Source organism: Tubulanus polymorphus, chromosome 6 (assembly GCF_964204645.1).
Source record: "Tubulanus polymorphus chromosome 6, tnTubPoly1.2, whole genome shotgun sequence".
Taxonomy (NCBI): domain Eukaryota; kingdom Metazoa; phylum Nemertea; class Palaeonemertea; order Tubulaniformes; family Tubulanidae; genus Tubulanus; species Tubulanus polymorphus.
In genome coordinates this window covers 22,389,020-22,408,949 of record NC_134030.1, presented here as the reverse complement: position 1 = coordinate 22,408,949, position 19,930 = coordinate 22,389,020, and the positions used below count along the sequence as shown (strand labels likewise).

General features: G+C 37.3%; 1 protein-coding gene and 1 long non-coding RNA gene across 2 annotated transcripts; both read left to right on the top strand.

Annotated features, from left to right (window-relative positions):
• The first annotated feature begins 727 nt into the window (after positions 1 to 727).
• On the top strand, positions 728 to 11,083 carry LOC141907341 (uncharacterized). Its single transcript, XR_012619467.1, has 5 exons — positions 728 to 1,830; positions 2,499 to 2,650; positions 5,588 to 7,068; positions 7,147 to 7,255; positions 7,606 to 11,083. It is a non-coding gene; the product is annotated as an uncharacterized LOC141907341 (long non-coding RNA).
• A 1,031-nt stretch (positions 11,084 to 12,114) lies between these two features.
• On the top strand, positions 12,115 to 19,655 carry LOC141906797 (endoplasmic reticulum junction formation protein lunapark-B-like). The gene is made up of 12 exons (XM_074796178.1): positions 12,115 to 12,234; positions 12,319 to 12,538; positions 13,076 to 13,117; positions 13,467 to 13,654; positions 13,742 to 13,800; positions 14,383 to 14,423; positions 14,522 to 14,608; positions 15,184 to 15,238; positions 15,342 to 15,500; positions 15,928 to 16,122; positions 17,833 to 17,940; positions 18,378 to 19,655. Exons 2-12 carry the CDS (start codon positions 12,512 to 12,514, stop codon positions 18,566 to 18,568), a joined length of 1,152 nt encoding a protein of 383 aa, XP_074652279.1. The 5' UTR covers positions 12,115 to 12,234; positions 12,319 to 12,511; the 3' UTR covers positions 18,569 to 19,655.
• Positions 19,656 to 19,930: the final 275 nt, after the last annotated feature.

Genomic DNA, 19,930 nt, shown 5'->3' with positions numbered 1-19,930 from the left:
GCTCTGCGAAATGGCGCGAGCTGCCGTGTGAGGTCTCGCTTCAAAATTATTGTTTTTAACTATATCCATGGTTAGCAAAATTAGGAGGGGAGCTGTTGGGAATCAAAGAAATTTATTTTTATGGCCTTATTAAAGTTCCACGATATTGTTCAGCTGACTACTGGCGTGTATCCAACCCGGCAGTAGAACCTTTTCATTCAACTTCTATAAGCTCTCAATGTAAATCCATTCAATTCAACAATAGAGACACAATTGCGGCTTTTCAGAGTTGTTGATATCATTCTGACACGCACTATTGAATACGTCACCGGCTGACCACGGTGTACACGAGCATAGACCATTCACCTCTGCACACTCACACTGTGAACATGCTACCGTGGATTCTCCTCCTGGCGATTTTCGCTGCGCTCCCGCTCCTGTTCCTGCTCCTGTTCCTGCTTCCTGAGGAACGACGTCTTTATGTTTTATGCGTTACTGTTCGTCTCCGTGCTGTCCTGTACTGTTCCGTGTTTATTAATCCGTTCGTTTTTTCAGGGTCTAATCCGTTTTATTTTTCAGGGCCGATTTCTCTGTCGAATTTCAACGTTTGCTGGAACAAAACTAATGTCCGAAAGCGTCAGCTCTCCTTCGCCGGTCACGTGTCGAGGATGTCAGACAAAGAGTCGGTCAGGAAATTCTGCCCTCTACGCGCCCTCATACGGAACACGAAAACCAGGATGACGCCTCACTGCCCCCACCTATCTACAAAGTGTGCTGAGTGATGTCAATGACGGGCATATCTGTGGGATTGCGCGGGATACAAGTGGAGCGGTTATACTGGATTGTCACGCTACTAGCATTCATTGTGTCCTTGTGACCGCCCGGATGAGGGATGATTCTACTGTCACGCTCTTTGTTTCTGGTATTCTGAGTCGGCTGAGGGATGATTCTACTGTCACGCTCTTTGATTTCTAGTTTGAGTGCTAGTTTTCATTGTGTCCTTGTGACAACCTCGGTCAGTGGATGAAGTCTCTCGTCGGCTTGTGAGTGCTAGTTTCATTGTGTCCTTGTGACAACCTCGGTCAGTGGATGAAGTCTCTTGTCACGCTTTTGGGTGCTAGTTGAGATCCTGAATCTCAACCCGGTCAAGCTGGTTGTACTGCGCTATTTGTGTTTCGTGCAATTTTACAGGTGTGTCAGTTACTGACGTCGCCCAGTACATCCTGCAGTTAGATGGGGAATGTGAGGCGTCGTCATCCTGGTTTTCGCGTTCTGTGTGAGGGCGTGTAGAGGGCAGTATATTCCTGGCTGGCTCATTGTCTGGTGTTCTCGGCATGTGACCGGCGACGGAGAGCTGAAAAGCTTTCGAACATTAGTTTTGTTCCGTACCAGGTTTTCATCGCTCTTTTCTTTTTTTTTCATTTCAGGACTCCCAAGAAGTTGAAGAAGAAGATGCTAGAAGGCGACTACAGAAGATGCCGAAAAAAATACTGAACTCGACAATCTTGAAAGTTAAGTTGATACCCATGTAAATTAGGATTAATGATGAAGAAATGTGTGACTACAAAATTTTTTTCATTTACTCAATTTCAGCTTCGACGAAACCCATGAAGACAAAGAAGTACTTCGATTCCGAAAAAAAATGATGTAAAATCGACCGACGATCACACAACTATATCTGTACTTCGATTCCAAAAAATGATGTAAAAGCACCAACTCAAAAAGTCAAACGAGAGCTCATCAACTAAGATCTGCCGATTAGAGAACAGTGCACAGACGGGGCCAATTTGGATGAAACTCAACCAACCAACTTAGGAGATCCTCCGATAATGAACCCAGCCATCATAAAAGGTAATTTGATATTTGATACGAACTTTTTAACCGATATTGAACCCAGCAAACTTGAAATGTAAGTTGATTTTTGGCGAACCGTAGGTTTGCCTATGCAAATGGTCTGATGAAGCAGTTTTCATTGAAAATAAATAGAGAACCGGTTGTCAACAAGGCACAAACATTGGCTGTTGAACCAATAGTGTCGATTTTTGGTGTCATGGTTTGGCTTATAATGAGTTCTCGAGCCCACAAAAATTTCATAGTGATCAAGTTATTTTTAGGGGACTTATTCTTGAAAAACACGTAAAAAACCTGCTTTTTAGCACTAAGTAATGGCACGTTTTCATATATGAGAATTTGCATACTTGGAATTGAAATATATAAAAGTTCAATCCTTCCTGGAAGTGTCGCCGTTTTTTTTGCGACTCATCTCGATGTACTTTTCGACCTACGGGTCCTCCTTCACAGCCTTTACCGGTCCACATGGCTGAACTTTTATCTTCACTTAAACAGTCTTAAACAGTGATGAACTAGTCCTACTACTGCAATTAATTATTGGGGTTTAAATCAGCAATTGACGTCAATGAATTTTACTTTGTGAAAAACACGGTGGCTTGTAATTTGAAATGACACGTAAATCATGATAAATCTGTCTGAAATGTTTTGCTTTCTTCACTTTGTTTCAGCCGAACTACATCTCGGAAAAATTGGCCTGAAGAAGACACTCACAAGTAGATGAATACTGATCGACCCATTTGCTGATGAAAACTGCAGAAGCCCAAATGAGAAGTTGAGGAGCCAGCAATCTCCGCACTACTTTATTGAAGCTCTGTGGCCGGTAAATTTAAATATAGCTAGGGCAATGATTGCTTGAATATTTACAATATTAGACGAAATGATTGAGTGAGGTCCTTTAAATATTCTTTGGTCTGATAATTAAAATGTAGATTGGTCTGTTATTGATTAAAAGATTTTGTAAGTACGTACAATTAAGGTAATTTCAATATCTTATGTGACATTTGAAATTTTTCGAATGTACCGTAGACATTTCAGGCCTCGTATGACTATTGTTTAACTGACAATCAAGATATAGATAGAACAATTAATAATTAACCAATCGCTTAGATATAAGCAATCATTCAATATCTTGTAATGTTTGATGAGAAATTCTTCTGGTGTAGATATTTCAAGGCCCCATATACATTAAGGTTGGCTTTACTTAAAGATATATCAATTAAACTTTATCGTCGGTTAATAGATTTTTCTTTACAAATAATATATTGATAAATTTATAAAGATTGAGGCCTTACTTTACAATATATACTGTGTGCTGCCTCACACATAACAGTAATGAATTTCATAAGATAGTGTCTAGGGCTCTATTGAGGTCTGGTGTTATATGGGGAAAACTATGGACTACGGGTCTTTATGAAACAGTGATTTGGTCTCAACACTTTGACAAATCCAGAATAAACCAAAGCTTTAATTGATTTAATTCATTCCTGAAACACTGCGTCTTGTTTTTGGGCGACGCATGATAATTGTTGTTTGACTGACAATTAGCATAAATACAGCCAGGAAAAATGGCTTAGATATTCACAATTAAGATGAATTCAATATTTGATGTTAGATCAAAAACTTTTTATATCATAAATATTTATTGAAATATAGCTGAAATATATAATATATTTGAGCACATCTATAAATGAATCAGTCTCATTGACTGATCAGTTCTGTAACGCCAACTGCCGCGCTTACGACAACTAGCCATGCTTTTCAATATTGCCAAAATTTACTCTAACCTAACTGATTCAATTAATATCTAAAAGCCATACTGTGTGTCAAGTGATGCATATTACATATAGTTTAACTGACAATTAGAATCTAAGATGATTTACTCATTAACGTATTACTTAGATCGATTAAGGTTAATTCAATTGTTATGTGAAATTATTTCTAATTCCATGGACATTTAAAATGTAGCTGATACATGTGTATCTGAGCACATTTAATTATCTGTATCTAAGTGAACCTATTGTGTCTTCATAGAGCTGTATTAGTTTTGATACATATTGCCAAAATCATTTCACGCAGATTTACTTCCGATCGAAGGGAGATAAAACAAATCTGTGCACAAATACAATCCTGGATTTGGAAGGGGGAATATTTCAATTTCGCTGTGTATGTCAGATTGAGAGCCTTATTCTGACAGGATATCCTAAACTTAGGTCTTATTCCTCTTGCTAATAGCTATCTTTTACTAACCCCTCTCCTTCAAACTATTTTCTAGCATCATGACTCGCACCGCACCAGGGAGGTCCGGTCATAACAAGGTCTTTTGGTCCTTATACACAGTGTACTATATAAGGGAAATAAAGATTATATAGCCATTCGGCTAAGGGAATTTCTAATTTACCACTAAAAATGTGCTTTTTTATCTGAATTCAAATAGTGACGAATTCACCACATCTGAAATTCTACTCGTGTAGATTTTCAGGCTCCATATAAATATTGTTCAACTGACAATTAAAATATAGCTAGTATGATTACTAATTAATGGTTCGCTTAGATACCTAGAATTCAATTAAAATCAATTCAATATAATGAATATAAGTGAAACTTATTCAAAATTGCACAGTGGATGAGACGTCTGCGTCTAACTGGGCCACATGTATGTGGGATCTGTTGAATCAGTTATGTTTTGGGGAATTCTGGGTTAGTTAAGCTAGGTATCAAAAGCTCTGATGCAAAATCAGCAGTTCAAATAGTGATTAATTCAAATTCGTACCGGATCTGAAATTCTTCTCGTGTAGAAATTTCAAGCCCCATATAAAATATTGTCCGAGACAATTTCAATTATAGCTAGGACATTATCAATTAACTAATTGATTAGGTATCTAATTCAGCATCTTCATATAAGGTAAAAGTGCTCAAATCTAAACCATAGGGGTTCATAAGACAACTGTATTATTTGATATTGATATATATATATATAAAGAATACTGGTTAACTGTTTTAACTCTGTCTCTTGTGCGTGGGATTTATTGAATCTTTAAGGCTTTGCAGAATTCTGGATTTGTCAAGGTGTGGGAATGATTCAAAGTTTCTTAAATCTGTAGAACCATGTTACTTATAGGATCAGTGTGCTCAATGCTGGCAGTGCACTCACTCTTCAGTTAGTTACATTATCATGATTACAAGATCATTGTATATATTAGGAGCAATATTTAGAATTAATGGAATGGATTAGAATACCATTCACTGGGTACAGATGTCGCCATCTGTGGGTAGAAAACATCTCTTAAGTTTATTAACTGACGATGAAGTAAATTTGATAATACGAACATGGTTTAGCTGACAATCGAAATATATATAGGCCAATATTACTAGCAGGTTTGCACTGTATGATCGGCCTGGGTTTCAATAAAAGACACATCAAGAATTTCAAGAAGATAGAAAAGAAAACAGTTCAAAAACGATTGGATAAGATTTTATTATGCATTACTAAATTTGTTGTAACTCTGGTATTCCTAGAGATGACTATAGATGCTTTAGTTGAATTGTTGTTAAACTAAAAATAATCAACCATTGCTTAGATATTTAGAATATAGATGAATTACTTTATGAGTTGAATTTCATAAATATCATTTAAGACTATTATTAAAATCTACGTATCGATCCACATTGCTGATCTTACATATGAATTGACATGATAATTATGATCAGTGATATTCGAAAGGAGTTTCTGCTCAAAAGGTTCTGCTCTTTTCTTCAGCTTGCCGTTTCAGACTGATTGGAAGATAGTTTGAATGAACCGGAATCGAATTTTCCAATTATGTACTTCGATTTCAGACATACTCGAGAAAAACTACAATAAACTTTTAAAAATTAGACAAATTTAAACAGTGAAAACGACAAAAAAATTAAAGTTAGACAAAATTCTCCCACCTTGTAAACTTTCGGACTAGTTACATGAAAAAAAGACCAAATATTGTAAAATATAGTTATTTCCAAAATCTCGATGTTTTAAATTAGGCAGAAAAAAATAGATAAAATTATTCAACCTTGTAAACTGTCGGACTAGTTACATGAAAAAAAGACCAAATGTTGTAAAATATAGTTATTTCCAAAATCTCGATGTTTTAAATTAGGCAGAAAAAAAATAGACAAAATTCTCCCACCTTGTAAACTTTCGGACTAGTTACATGAAAAAAAGACCAAATGTTGTAAAATATAGTTATTTTCAAAATCTCGATGGTTTAAATTAGGCAGAAAAAAAATAGATAAAATTAATCAACCTTGTTAACTTTCGGACTAGTTACATGAAAAAAAGACCAAATATTGTAAAATATAGTTATTTCCAAAATCTCGATGTTTTAAATTAAGCAGAAAAAAATAGATAAAATTATTCAACCTTGTAAACTTTCGGACTAGTTACATGAAAAAAAGACCAAATGTTGTAAAATATAGTTATTTCCAAAATCTCGATGTTTTAAATTAGGCAGAAAAAAAATAGACAAAATTCTCCCACCTTGTAAACTTTCGGACTAGTTACATGAAAAAAAGACCAAATGTTGTAAAATATAGTTATTTCCAAAATCTCGATGTTTTAAATTAGGCAGAAAAAAAATAGACAAAATTCTCCCACCTTGTAAACTTTCGGACTAGTTACACGAAAACAAGACCAAATATTGTAAAATATAGTTATTTCCAAAATCTCGATGTATTAAATTAGGCAGGAAAATTAGGCAGGAAAAAAGTTAACCCCAATCAGTCACTTAATATGTGCTTCGACTATTTAAACGGTGAAAACGACCAAAAAAAATCGAAGTTAGACAAAATTATTAAACGTTGTAAACTTTCGGACTAGTTACATAAAAAAAGACCAAATATTGTAAAATTATCTTCAACCTTGTAATATAGTTAGTTATTTCCAAAATCAGAATTAGGCAGAATAAAAGATTGTTTGAATGAACCGGAACCGAATTACCAATTATGTTCTTGGACTTAAAAAAAAAAGATCTGTTAAAACGACCGCCGATCACGCAACTATATCTGTACTTCGATTTCCGATTTAGAAAAAAACCACCGTTTCGCTCCCGGCAGGTGTGGTAGGTTTGTAAGGGACACCAACTCGAAAAGTTAAACGCGAGCTCGAGGTCAACAACTCATCAAAGATGCCGATTAGAGAACATTGCACAGAAACCAACCGACTTAGGAGATCCTCGTCGATGATGAAACCAGCAATCATAAAAGGTAACTTGATATACATGGAGTTATTACGATGATTTTTAAATGTCGTGATTACAGGATATATTTCTTTACTCATTGCAGCTTAGTTTCAACTATAAGAAAGAGACCAGCTTAAAATCAACTACTCATCTGAAATCTACGGATTTGAACAACCCACAGAAGAATCAAACTCATTAGATGGAAATTACCGGTATATAGAATTTGCAGGCCTCATATGAATATCATTTGATAAGTGATTATCATCGAAATCTATTTACCTGTCCACATGGCTGATCTTAGAACTTTTATCTTTACTAGTCTTACACCTTGGAGTAATAAATTTTTCAAATGATTACTCCAAGCTTAAACATTGATGAACTAGTCCTACTACTGAAATTATTTATTGGGGTTTAAATCGGCAACTGACGTCAATGAACCTAATTCTGATTTTGGAAATAACTATATTAACTAAGTGAAAAACACGGTGGCTTGTAATTTAAAATGACATGTAAGTTGTGATAAATCTGTCTAAAATGTTTTGCTTTCTTCACTTTGTTTCAGCCAAACTAACATCATCGAGAAGACACCCACAACGATTACTGATCGACCTATTTGCTGATGAAAATTGCAGAAGCCCAAATGAGAAGTTTAGGAGCCAGCGATGGATTAATCGCTCAACGATGGATTCTTCTACAATCGGTGATTTCTCTAAAACATTTTATCAGGAGCAGCAGAGACAATAGTGAATCTTATAAACACTGATTCGAGCGACAAAGCTAATGGATTCTCATAAACACTGATTCACGATAAACACTGTTTTAAAAGCAGCAAAGACAATAGTGTATCTTATTAGGAGCAGCATAGATAATAGTGCATCTTATTAGCACTTGAAATCCAGGAGCGGCGAAGACAATAGTGGACTTTTCTAGTAAAGTATTGATTTTTTTGCTTATCACCTTTTTCAAATCAGTCTGATGGATAATATAGTGTTTTCGAGGAAACTATTTGATAATGTTTATGCAATGTGAGAGTCTAATAAAAGCTAAGCTCCATTAATGCACGATTTTGGTCTTCGATCCTTGGTTGATAGATAAGTCAAGTTAAGTTAGTCACTAGGGGTAAATGGTTGTGTCGAGTGCCTAGTTTGGACTAGTAGGTCTGTTGAGTTAACCTAAACTGAGATATAGTTTCAACATCATATTGTGAGTTTAATCTTCCAACTTACCATAGTTAAACATAGTCAACTGTGGCTAGTATTTGTCCGTGTAGATATCACATAGTTAGGAAACATAGAACATAACGTTAGACCAGTGTTGATGTACCAATATTAACTATTTGCTGAATTGTAGATGTACAAATTTGATGGCATTGATATTTTCGAAGGTAACCAATTTTGAAAAATTTGAAACAAAGATTTCGATTAAAGCCTCCATCAATCTGTTTGATGATCATACCTACGTATTTGAAAACTAAAGCCTCTGAAAGGAGACCATTATTACATTTGAGAGGTAAAGCTAGGAATAACAAGGCTTAAAGTTATAGCTAGGACTAATTTGTAACGTTTTAACATTGTTTATAGCTGTTTGAACTTCTTTTATTGTAATGGGTAAATCCATATCACGAGATGGCTCTCGTGAATAATCACTTGGCTTCAAATTGGGTGTATAATGATTATCAACGAGTGGCAGTGAATCAGTAGCGCTTTTTTTTAAATGGGCCCCAGGACTTTACAGTGAAAAAATGCCTGCAGTTGTAAATAGAGGAGTATAAATAATACATAGTACAAACTACAAATACATAAATTAATTCTAAAAAATTAAAAAAAACCAATAAATAATAAATAGGATAAACAACAATACAAACAAACATACAACAAATTAATATTCTATTTACATGAAAAGGCATTTTTTCAAATATTTATCAACAAGGTTCTTCATTTATCGAACAACCTTCCCTAAGTATAGCAAAAACCCGAGATCTTTTCTGTCGTTATTCAAAGCATTCTATCAACTCAGTTATTGTAATGAACAAAACAAATAACCATAAACCTTAACTAAATCGAAAAACATTTAAAAAAATAACTGATATGATAGAATGCTTTGAATAACTGTGATGAAAGATCGACCCGTCCTTTCAACTAGCCGCGCTCAATCACTGCTGCGACTGTTTATTGTTATACGTGGGTAGACTTACTATCTAAAATCTGGTACATACATTTTACTTTTTAGAAAGAATTTAAAACAGCTATAAACTAAGTTATTGATGTTATTGATTAGTTACCGATCTTATAATTATGTTGAAGCTGCCAGAAAAAACGTCAGAATACTTAGTATTTAATGCCAAGATTAATTGATACAAAGAGTTCCAGAGTGAATCTGAGTTTCTCATCTCTAGTTTTAATGCTCTATGTTGTAGACAGTTATTGTAACACAGTTCGCGTGTTTGTAAATTAGGAACTTGCATGATGATTCCTCGATTAAGATATTATTGTTGTGTGAATAAAACGATGTGAACATTTTTATCATTCATGTTAAAACTTTTTAGTTGTTAAGTTTTATAGCAAAAATTTCACTTTCGTGCTTTTCAGTGGTTCATAAAATACTGATCTAATCAAGGCCCTGTCGAAAATAGCGAGAGCATAGAATAATTGTCCTAGCTTTGTTTAGATTATCAGTTTAAACCGCGTTTGTGTGGGGCCTGTAATATCTGGACAAGAATAATTTCTGATCTTTATATAGAGTTGTTTTTCTATCTACTATCAAGTTGAATAAAACAATTAAGAAGTTACCGCAGCTTCGTCAATTAAACCATATTTATTTGAAAATACTTGATTTCTCTTAAATTATCACGAAGAAAAACCTTTATAATAGTTTGCAGGGTTTGATCTGAGGAATAAATGCCACTTGACCTTGGGGCAAGCAGATATGTAGTATCACTTGCCACCTCAAAAATCAACTTGCTCTACATGAATAGTCCGATTGTGACACAATAATCCCTTGCATCGAGTGGGATAAAAGCTTTGAGACATAGAATTACACAAGCCCGGTGGATTAGTGATTATGATAACCTTCATGCCCTAATGAAAACATACTTGTCCCGGGCAATTGAAATTGTTAAATCAGACCCTGCTATGTTTCAAATGTAAAATTTGTGAAAAAGTAGTTGATGATGTTTGAAGAAATCTCTTAAAGACGAGGAAAATTTGGCAATGTTTTTAGTTTTCTAGTAATAATTAAGATTAATTAGTTAACCTTACGCTTTCCAGAGTGAGTGAATTTGTAGGTTTGATGTTTTTTCTTGATATAATTAAGATGTCCTCAATCTCGATGTCATTTGAAAAGTTGACGATGATAGATTCATATTTCATGAAATATAACAAAGTGTCGGTTATATTGACCTCATGAATTGTCAAATTCATAATCTTAGACTTTCAGACTAGTCCTTTTTTCGGTGTTTTATGGATCAAAGTTTACAACTCTTTGTGTATTTTTTGTAATTTTCCCATTGATGAAAATTGTATTAATCAGCTGTAGTGGAAATGTATCGTAGATAAAGACTTCTAAATACCTTACATGTAACTTTTGTGATTTTAAAGTTAGTACAATTTCATACATAGTAATAGAAATAAAATTACTATTAAAATTTGAGAAAATAAGCTAAAAGTTAATAATTTGATATGCGAAAATAAATGATGTAAAGAATGTAAATCAGATTGATTAATCCTACGCTTTCCAGAGTATTTGGCCAGGTTTATCTCTGGTTTTAGTGCGGGGGCCATGGACAATTTAGTCCATGGTTGGGCCATAGACTTATTTGTTTTAGAGTCTATGTTTGGACCAAGGGGCGTATAAACACTCATTTATAGTTTATACGCCTATGGTGGTTGGACTAGTTGTTTTTTGAAAGTCCACGTGTTCGAGGAGATTACGTTATAATTCCTCGAGCACGAACCTGACATTTTGTATAATTGTTGTATGAGAATAAATATGATTTTGAAATTTGTCATTCGTTGAGTTAAGCAATAAGTGTAACTAAAAACGAAGCACTACTAAATAAAAAGACTATATGCACCGGAGAAAACCGACCAACGTTTCACATGCATTTGTTTATATCTGGTATTGCCTACACTCATTGGCAGAGATGGTTGAATACACAGATAGCACCCCGAGTGATGATTTCTAATGAGTGCAATAGCTCATCGGACTTCGTTTTAGTCATCATAGTTAGCTTACACCTCTAAGTGCATACTGTCTTAGTCTTAGTAGTGTATAGTTTTAATAACACCCCCATTTCACTGCCCTTCACGGCCGGTCCGTGAATCTTTTATAAATCAGTTGAATCAAATGCAGTTTCCTGGAAAACTTTTAACTAGGCCACCACATGAGGCACGCTTTTCATATGCAGTACACGCACAGATTACATCGCAGCGAGTCTTGTGACGCGCACCTGAACAAAAAGTAGTTCCAACGACAGATTGATTAATGAGGCTGCCTGAGGCCTTCTTTGATGGTAAATAATGTGATATGATATAAATAAGTGACGCATTCTGATGAATTCAATAGGGGAGAGGAGATGGAGAGGGGAGACTGTAATTCAACGGGAAAAGTTTCAAGTTTGAAGAACACATGAAGAAGATACCAAAAGCAAGATGAGCTTAGATTATCCTGGTTGCACCGCCTGTTTTTGAATAATATATTCAGAAAGCACTACGATATGTTCTCATCGGCTATCATGTGTTCTAAATCCGCGCCTATCATGTCTTCTTATCACGTCTCATCGGTTCAGTCATAACGATTTTCATTTTAGCGAATCAACCTGTCACCTGAGGTCCCACTCTGTCATGTCAGGTCTTGGGCCCTGAGCACAAGTAGAACAAATTGATTTAAAGGAGGTTCACGGAAAGGTTTTCGAAGTACACGAAAACACTTAGAAAATTGATTTATTCATTTTTATTAACTGATGACATTGATTTATTTCTTGCGCATGTAGAACATGCGGGTCAGACAGGGTTCAACATGCGATACAATCCTAAACCTAGCTCAGGAGGTTCCCGATGCGGACCTGACACTTTCGAGGCTCTGACACGACAGTCTAATATAAAACAACGATCAATACATTACCTTAGCTGAACCGACGAGCGTCGCGCTAACCTGTATGTTGACCTTGGTCTCAGATTAAGTAATAAACAAAGTAGGTACTTTTAACAGTATAAACTAAATTATATCGCGTTAATCAATAATTACAGTTCGAATATTTAATATTTATGCACTTCAGAAATTTGTTTTCATTTTGCCCAAGGCCTAGCACGGTCGATCTGAAGTGACGGTATCTGGCGTCGAAGATCTAACGTCCCAGTTCAATGTAGGAAATGAAACAATTCAAATGGTCGCCGATCAAAATTCAAGATTGAAACTTTGACTCTTGAGTCATCTGTCTGGAGTCTGACTGACTGACTGTCAGACGAAGAATGGGTTCTATCATATCTCGCTGGCGGGTAAGTTCTCATAATTCACGATTTGCCAGTTTAAAATGCAACGATTAAATTGATTTTGGATTAAGAGAGATTTGAAATTTTCAGCCGAATTTAATTTAAACGAGTTTGTTCTATTTGTTGAAATCGGTGTCAGGACATTAAGTGCAGTGGGTCAAAGTGAAAGTGGTGCACTCTCTGAACCCTCCATTATGGCATTCAAATTTTGGGTGGGTTTGTCAGAATGGCAGTATAGAAATAAAAAGCATTAGCTGAAGTTAGTGAGGCCATCTGGTTGTTTCTGCCATCTGGCTCACTCTCAGTCTCGGACCATCAACATAAAACCAGTATCAGTGACTCCAGGTCCAGTATCTTTCAGATGACCCCCTCCGGTCTGCAGATCCGGTCTGCCAATCTTACAAAACGCTCCAATTGGTATTGTTCTAAAAGCCATGTGAATGTCCCACTGAGATGCCCTCCAGGGAGCCTACTCCTGTAAGTCCTGGGTCTGTTTACGTTTCCTGAGACGTTTCTTTTGATGTATATGTTTGTGTTTTGTAGAAAAAGCCAACAACAGTAGAACAGCTTGAATCATTAGAAAAGGTACGTTTTGTTTTGGTGATTATTATTGGATTTCTGATCCAGTTCCGTTAAATCCAGAACTGTGGAACTGGATCCAGAACTGTGGATCTGGTTGCAGAACTGTGGAACTGTATCCAGAACTGTGGAAACTGTATCCAGAACTGTGGAAATGGATCCAGAACTGTGGAACTGTATCCAGAACTGTGGAACTAGATACAGAACTGGATCCAGAACTGCGGAACTTTGATGATATTATCCCATTCAATGAAAACTGGGCCTTCTTCTTAGGAACAATCTACCGTCTGGGAACAACAGAGAACATGCAACTTTTGGAATCAAGTTTCTATAATTTCACAGTTTATTCTTTCAGGAGATAAAAAGTTATGAGAAATCTCGCGCTCAGAATTTACAATCACAGAAAACGATTGTCGGCTATTTGATTGTCTGGTCGATTGTCCTATATATCATCGCGGCACTTGTGTTCTATTTCGGGTATTTCCCGACAAACTGGACCGAACGAATACTCCACTCTCTTCCTCTTATCATATTCCCCGGATTGTAAGTTCAGCCGTTAGATTATCTGATCAGCGATTGGTCGAATTTGAAATTTGATTATTCGAATTTGCTTTCCTTTGTCTTTTTTAGGATATGGCTGTTAAAAAGATTTTTACATTGGTATTTTATACAGCGCACATCGAGAACAGGTATTAACCCCCTCACCCACCCCCTCCCCCTGACCCTTCCTTCCTCCCCTTCAATCTTGTCTCATGAAGTCTTGTGTATTGTGTATTAAATAGCTCCACTTAAACTAATTGCTGTGGATCCTGAGTTTATAGTAACTCACCACAACTGTGGAACTGGATCCTGAGTTCAAAGTTGACTCTAACTCACCACAACTGTGGAACTGGATCCTGAGTTCAAAGTTGACTCAAACTCACCACAACTGTGGAACTGGATCCTGAGTTCAAAGTTGACTCTAACTCGTAACTGTGGAACTGGATCCTGATTTCAGAGTTAACTCTAACTCACCACAACTGTGGAACTGGATTCTGAGTTCAGAGTTAACTCTAACTGACAACTGTGGAACTGGATCCAGCTCTAGAGTGCAGACAGTCCACTGTGGAACTGGATCCAGCTCCACAGTGCAGGCAGTCCACTGTGGAACTGGATCCAGCTCCACAGTGCAGGCAGTCAGTCCACTGTGGAACTGGATCCAGCTCCACAGTGCAGACAGTCGACTGTAAATCACAGGAAAGTTTACTGCAAGATCATTTTAATTGTTTCAGATGGAAAACTGCGAGATTTGAGGACCAAAAAGAAAGACATCGTGAGTTAACGTTTGAAAATTTGAAATTTCATTTCTGCGAATTTGGAAATAATGAATTTTATTTTCACTGCGTTCGTTTCTTGTTCGTTCGTGTTTAGCTGGAGGAAGTGATGGAGAAAGAGGTTTATAAGAAAGCGAAAGAAATATTGGAGAAATTCGACCCGGAACAATTCAAGAAAATTGAGGTAAGACAAAAAAAAAGCACAACCTTTTATTGACTTAAAAAATGAATTTCTGAACAACATGGAACGATAGCAACACTCAAACGTGGTGAAAAGATAATAAAATAGAAACCCACTGTGTACAAATTAAAATAAATGATTGAAACGTCGTGTCTTTTAGATTTTTTGAATAATTATTATTATTATTATTAATAAATAAATTCTCGATTTTAAATTTCTTTTAATTTGAACATAATCGGTTTGTAATCTTATTTTCTGAACAATGACATCCTCGCATGCCAGGGTTTGATTGCCTCCTGCCTCACTCACTCCAACACAAACCCTGGCTGCTGACGGAGGATATTTTGACGGTCTGATAGGCCAGTGAAGGGTTTGCGACCAGGGTTTGTGTCAGCATGAGCTTTGATGGGAGGCTATAAAACCCTGGCAAGCGAGGAATATATAGGCCTGGTTTTGTGGAGAGTGCATCTGTAATGATAGATCAGTTTTAACTTGAACCCTAGACCCGCTTCTGCAGTTGTCGAGCCGATCTTCGAAATAAGAAAAAAAACCTATGATTTTAAAATTCTTTTTTACAGAAACCTATATCTACCCCGCTGTCTGACCGGCTTCGGACCCCCGGACTGGGATCAGGTAATATTCATGATTTAGAACTTCACAAACCGGCTCCATTTGTAAATGTTACTTACACCCGGAAGAATTTGTAAAATTTACATTTTCTGTTTTGATAATCTAGATGTGCGCCATCGAACGCCAGGAGGAAGCCCGCCGGGCTCTATCCCGCATACGGGTACCCCGCGGCTACCCCGCCCGCCAGTCACCAATCAAAGACACATATTCCCACCTTCAGCATCAATGCAGCAAAAAAATGGTTTCCCAAATTCACAACAGCCCGGTAAGTACATTGTAGACTCTGTCTCTTACTGCGGTTAAATTGAGACTGGTAAAACTCTACCCCGAGTTGGTGTCAAATACTGAGTAAGAGTTTGTGAAATACAGTAGATTCTGTCTCTTACTGCGGTAAAGTTGAGACCGGTAAAATTCTACCCCGAGTTGGTGTCAAATACTGAGTAAGAGTTTGTGAAATACAGTAGACTCTGTCTCTTACTGCGGTAAAGTTGAGACCGGTAAAATTCTACCCCGAGTTGGTGTCAAATACTGAGTAAGAGTTTGTGAAATACAGTAGACTCTGTCTCTTACTGCGGTAAAGTTGAGACTGGTAAAATTCTACCCCGAGTTGGTGTCAAATACTGAGTTAGTAGCTGAGTAAGAGTTTGTGAAATACAGATTTTTACAAATTCAGTCCTTTTACGTATTTTCAGGTTCACCGGCTGCTGCGTTGTACGGTCCTCCCGGGCCACCGTTGCCGCGTCCGATCATTCCGCGCGATCGAACGAACGTAGACAGACTGGTCGAGTATCTCGTCGGCGATGGTCCTCAGAATCGTTACGCTCTCATCTGTCGACAGTGTTTATCTCATAACGGGATGGCTCTCAAAGAGGAATTCGAATATATGTGTAAGCAAATTCAATTCAGTCTAGTCGACTTTAATCTGTAAAAATTTAGCGAGTATGAAATTATGTTACTGCATCAATGTAGGATCATCGGTAAGATTCAAGAATAGGGGACTAGTGGTTAGGTTTAGGGTTAGGTTTAGTTCCCTAATCTTCATTAATTACTATATATATTACTATCATTATATATCATCGTTATCAATTACTATTATTATTACTTATTTGATTACTATCACTACATATATATTGCTATAGTCCCCTATTCTTGAATTGTGCCGGATCATCCACCAAACAGGCACCGATCAGATTGATTGCTCGTTGTAGAATCGCTGAGGCAGATTTAACGGATAAACAATAAATGGGAAAACACCGCACTGATCCCGTTTTCAGCCTGTGACTGATTTTGTAGGACGCAAGGGGAAAACTATATAACTCAGTTGATATAAGGGATAACCCTGTAATTGTATACTAGTATGACTTTGAAAAGAGCTGTCATTTAATGTACAGTATAATGTATTTAATGACAGCTCTATTTAAAAGCATTCGAATGATACCACGTCTTAGGGATCACCTTCAGGGTCTGCGCCTCTGGTCAGAGTATCTCTTGGTCATTCGGATTGTCTGGCCAGCCATGATCGGCACTATCATGATTCATCCGTAGATGAATTATCATCAGATTCTTGCGTTAATGCGTCCAAAATATCGGCCAAAGTCTTTGGAGATCGTCTTAAGTGTTTTGTACCATTACTACTGACGATCTTCTTAACTTCAGGAATCTGACCCACGTGACCCCTGGTTTCTATACCCCCTAGTACATGCTAATTGTATGGTGATGCACTTTCAGGCTTTGCTAGACATGTTAGGCTGTCCGGTGTCGCCATCTGTTCACAGGAAAATGAGTTAGAATGCTTGACTGAAATCAATACTTGACTTACGAGAATGAAATTGATAGAATGTTTATTTATACATTTTGTTAATTCATTCTGTTCACAGTACGCCTGATCATGGCTGATATTATTTAGCTGAAACATTGCTCGAAATTTATCATTTTGATATCTGGGCCCAATTGCACAGTTGTGACTCAAGTGGTCTTAAATCTTAAGACTGGTCTTAAGTTGTTAGATTGGCTATAGAACTAAGTTGGTCTTAGACTGGTCTTAAGTCCGAGCCACGACTGTGCAACCGTCCCCAGGGTTCTTACGGAACAGGGACATCAGGGAAAATCAGGGAATTTCAGAATTATTTTGATTAAGCCAAGAATGAAAAGTTCTATATTAAATAAAGAACTTTTCATTCTTGGTTTAAATCATTGTGGGATTTCTCGCGTTCATTCATCTTACACAGATATTGTGTATCTTATTAACTCTATACTTGAATATTCTATTCCCACTAAAGCTGGTCTATTCAAATCGCTCCCTAGTTACTGATTACTGATTAAAGGCTTAAATAAAACAGGATTTCTCTTTGGCTAATAATGACATTTCTAAGTTGCATACATAACCGCGCACTGGGGCTAGTGCGACAGGGTTTCGTACCGTGGCAAGTCTATAAACCATTCGAATCTAGGTCGCTGGAGGATGCTATACGCAAAGGGACTGACTGAAAATAACTATGAATTAATCATTGCAAATTAAACCGCCTTGACTTCGTTATTTGGGATTTTGAAGTAAAATCGATTTCTAAAAATGATTTTCTGTTTTCGTTTGTTTTCAGCATTTCGTTGTTGTTACTGTTACACGATAAATCCAGCTCGTAAAAACCGTCCGCACGCTCCTCGACTTGAGCCTTCTATTATACAACAACAACTCTATGACGCTGAAGGTTTGTATTCTCTCTCTCTCCACTCCCCCTCTCCCTCTCCACTCCACTCTCTCATCCCTCCCCTTTCCACTCCCCTCTTCCTCTCCACTCTCTCCTCCCTCTCCCTCTCCACTCTCTCATCCCTCCCCTTTCCACTCCCCTCTCCCTCTCCATTCTCTCCTCTCCCTCTCCATTCTCTCCTCCCTCTCCACTCCCCTCTCCCTCTCCACTCTCTCCTCCCTCCCCTCTCCCTTCCCACTCCCCCTCCCCTCTCCACTCTCTCCTCCCTCCCCTCTGCCTCTCCACTCCCTCTCCCCTCCCTGATCTATTCTTCCTATGAGACGACAACAGCTTCTCTTGACCAGTTTTGAAAGTTATTTAAGCACGTAGAGAGTGACCTCGCCGACTCAACCAGATTTATTTAATAATGTAAAACCGTAATTCATTTTATTTTCCAGGCTCGACGGAATCGGACTCGGGGAGCGCGCCCGGTTCACCGGACATCGAAATCCCGAACGACATTTTCCCCGATGAAGAGGAAAACGCGGATACGGTCGCGGACTCGACGACAACCAGCGTCGAGTCCGAACGGAATTCAATCGAGCAAAACGCGTCGGAAAAATCACCGCGCGATAAAAAATCAGATTAGAAAAAAAACGACGGATGACGGATGAAATTCTGTCGTTTTTTTTTTCACTTTATCATCGTGCAATTTGTGAATAATTTGTGACGCGAAAATGAGACAAGTTTTTGGCGAACATTTTCGTAAAAATCGGCATCGACGTTACGAATTGTATTTCACCGATGCGGAACTGATGGAACCTTAAAACCTTGTGCTGCAGAAAAATGTGCTTTCTTTTTATTAGAATGATTGTATTCCTTTTCGGCTCTGCCTCTTCTCACATCAGATTATTCTAGTATCAAGCCGTTGTTCCCCAAACCACTTTGTAGGGGATTGTAACAACGTCTGGTATTCAGATTACACAAACCCCGGTAGATCAGAATAGGCTAAAAAGATGATACATTGTTTCTCCTCAGCGGCCATTTTTGTGAATTCACAAAAAAATTTGTAATCAGTTCATTTCTATAGGGAATCATTCATTTATTACATAAGCATTAGGGGAGGGGGGAGGGGGTCAGTGCGATTGCGTACTGTAATGCTTAATGTATATGAAAAAATGGCCGATTTTGCTTACAGAGGGGGGAGGGGGTTGAAAAATTCAAATTTTATGCGTACGTAATAAATGAATGATCCCTAGATATGGTAGATAGGCGGCCGGTGGGTCAACTTTTAAACTTTGCAGAAATAAAAATCTGAAAAGTATCATTTCTGTAGCCTTAGACCTAAATGAGCTAAGATCGAGCTTACTGATTATGTAAATCAGGTCCAAATAAAATGTAACTAGTTGAAAGAATATTTAGTTTAAGATTGATATTAATTTATTAATAATTATTAAACCAGAGTGCATTTCATATCAGTTTCATTTTTAGTCGGGAAAAAGATATGCGCACATGTACCTGTAGAAACATGTGCATGTGTAATAACATGTGCATGTTTATACATGTACATGTATCACATGTGCCTGTATGCATCACAAACACTCGTATATAAATGATTGCAATTAATTCATTGTTGCCTCTTTCCTCAATGGTTGCTTAATAACTGTGTGACTATGAGCGCCCCCTGCTGGGGGATTTATGTTTGATTAATATGAAGCATTTCGAAATAAAATCTGTATTTATTAAAAAAATGAACATCTTTGAATTTAGTTTGTTATAATGAGTCATGTTCGACAGAGGATGTTCAGGGCAGTCCCAGGGTGGAGTCTGATTGTGGCTTTGACAGAGGATGTTCAGGGCTGTCTCTGGGTGGAAAGATTGATTGTGGCTTTGACAGGAGGATGTTCAGGGCAGTCCCAGGGTGGAGTATGATTGTGGCTTTGACAGAGGATGTTCAGGGCAGTCCCAGGGTGGATTCTGATTGTGGCTTTGACAGAGGATGTTCAGGGCT

Excerpts from the sequence above, each read along its gene's own strand:
- LOC141906797 (XM_074796178.1), top strand. The coding sequence starts at position 12,512 with ATGGGTTCTATCATATCTCGCTGGCGG. Across the intron at positions 14,609-15,183 it reads AACAATTCAAGAAAATTGAG|AAACCTATATCTACCCCGCT; the intron begins GTAAGACAAAAA and ends TCTTTTTTACAG. Across the intron at positions 17,941-18,377 it reads ACAACTCTATGACGCTGAAG|GCTCGACGGAATCGGACTCG; the intron begins GTTTGTATTCTC and ends TTTATTTTCCAG.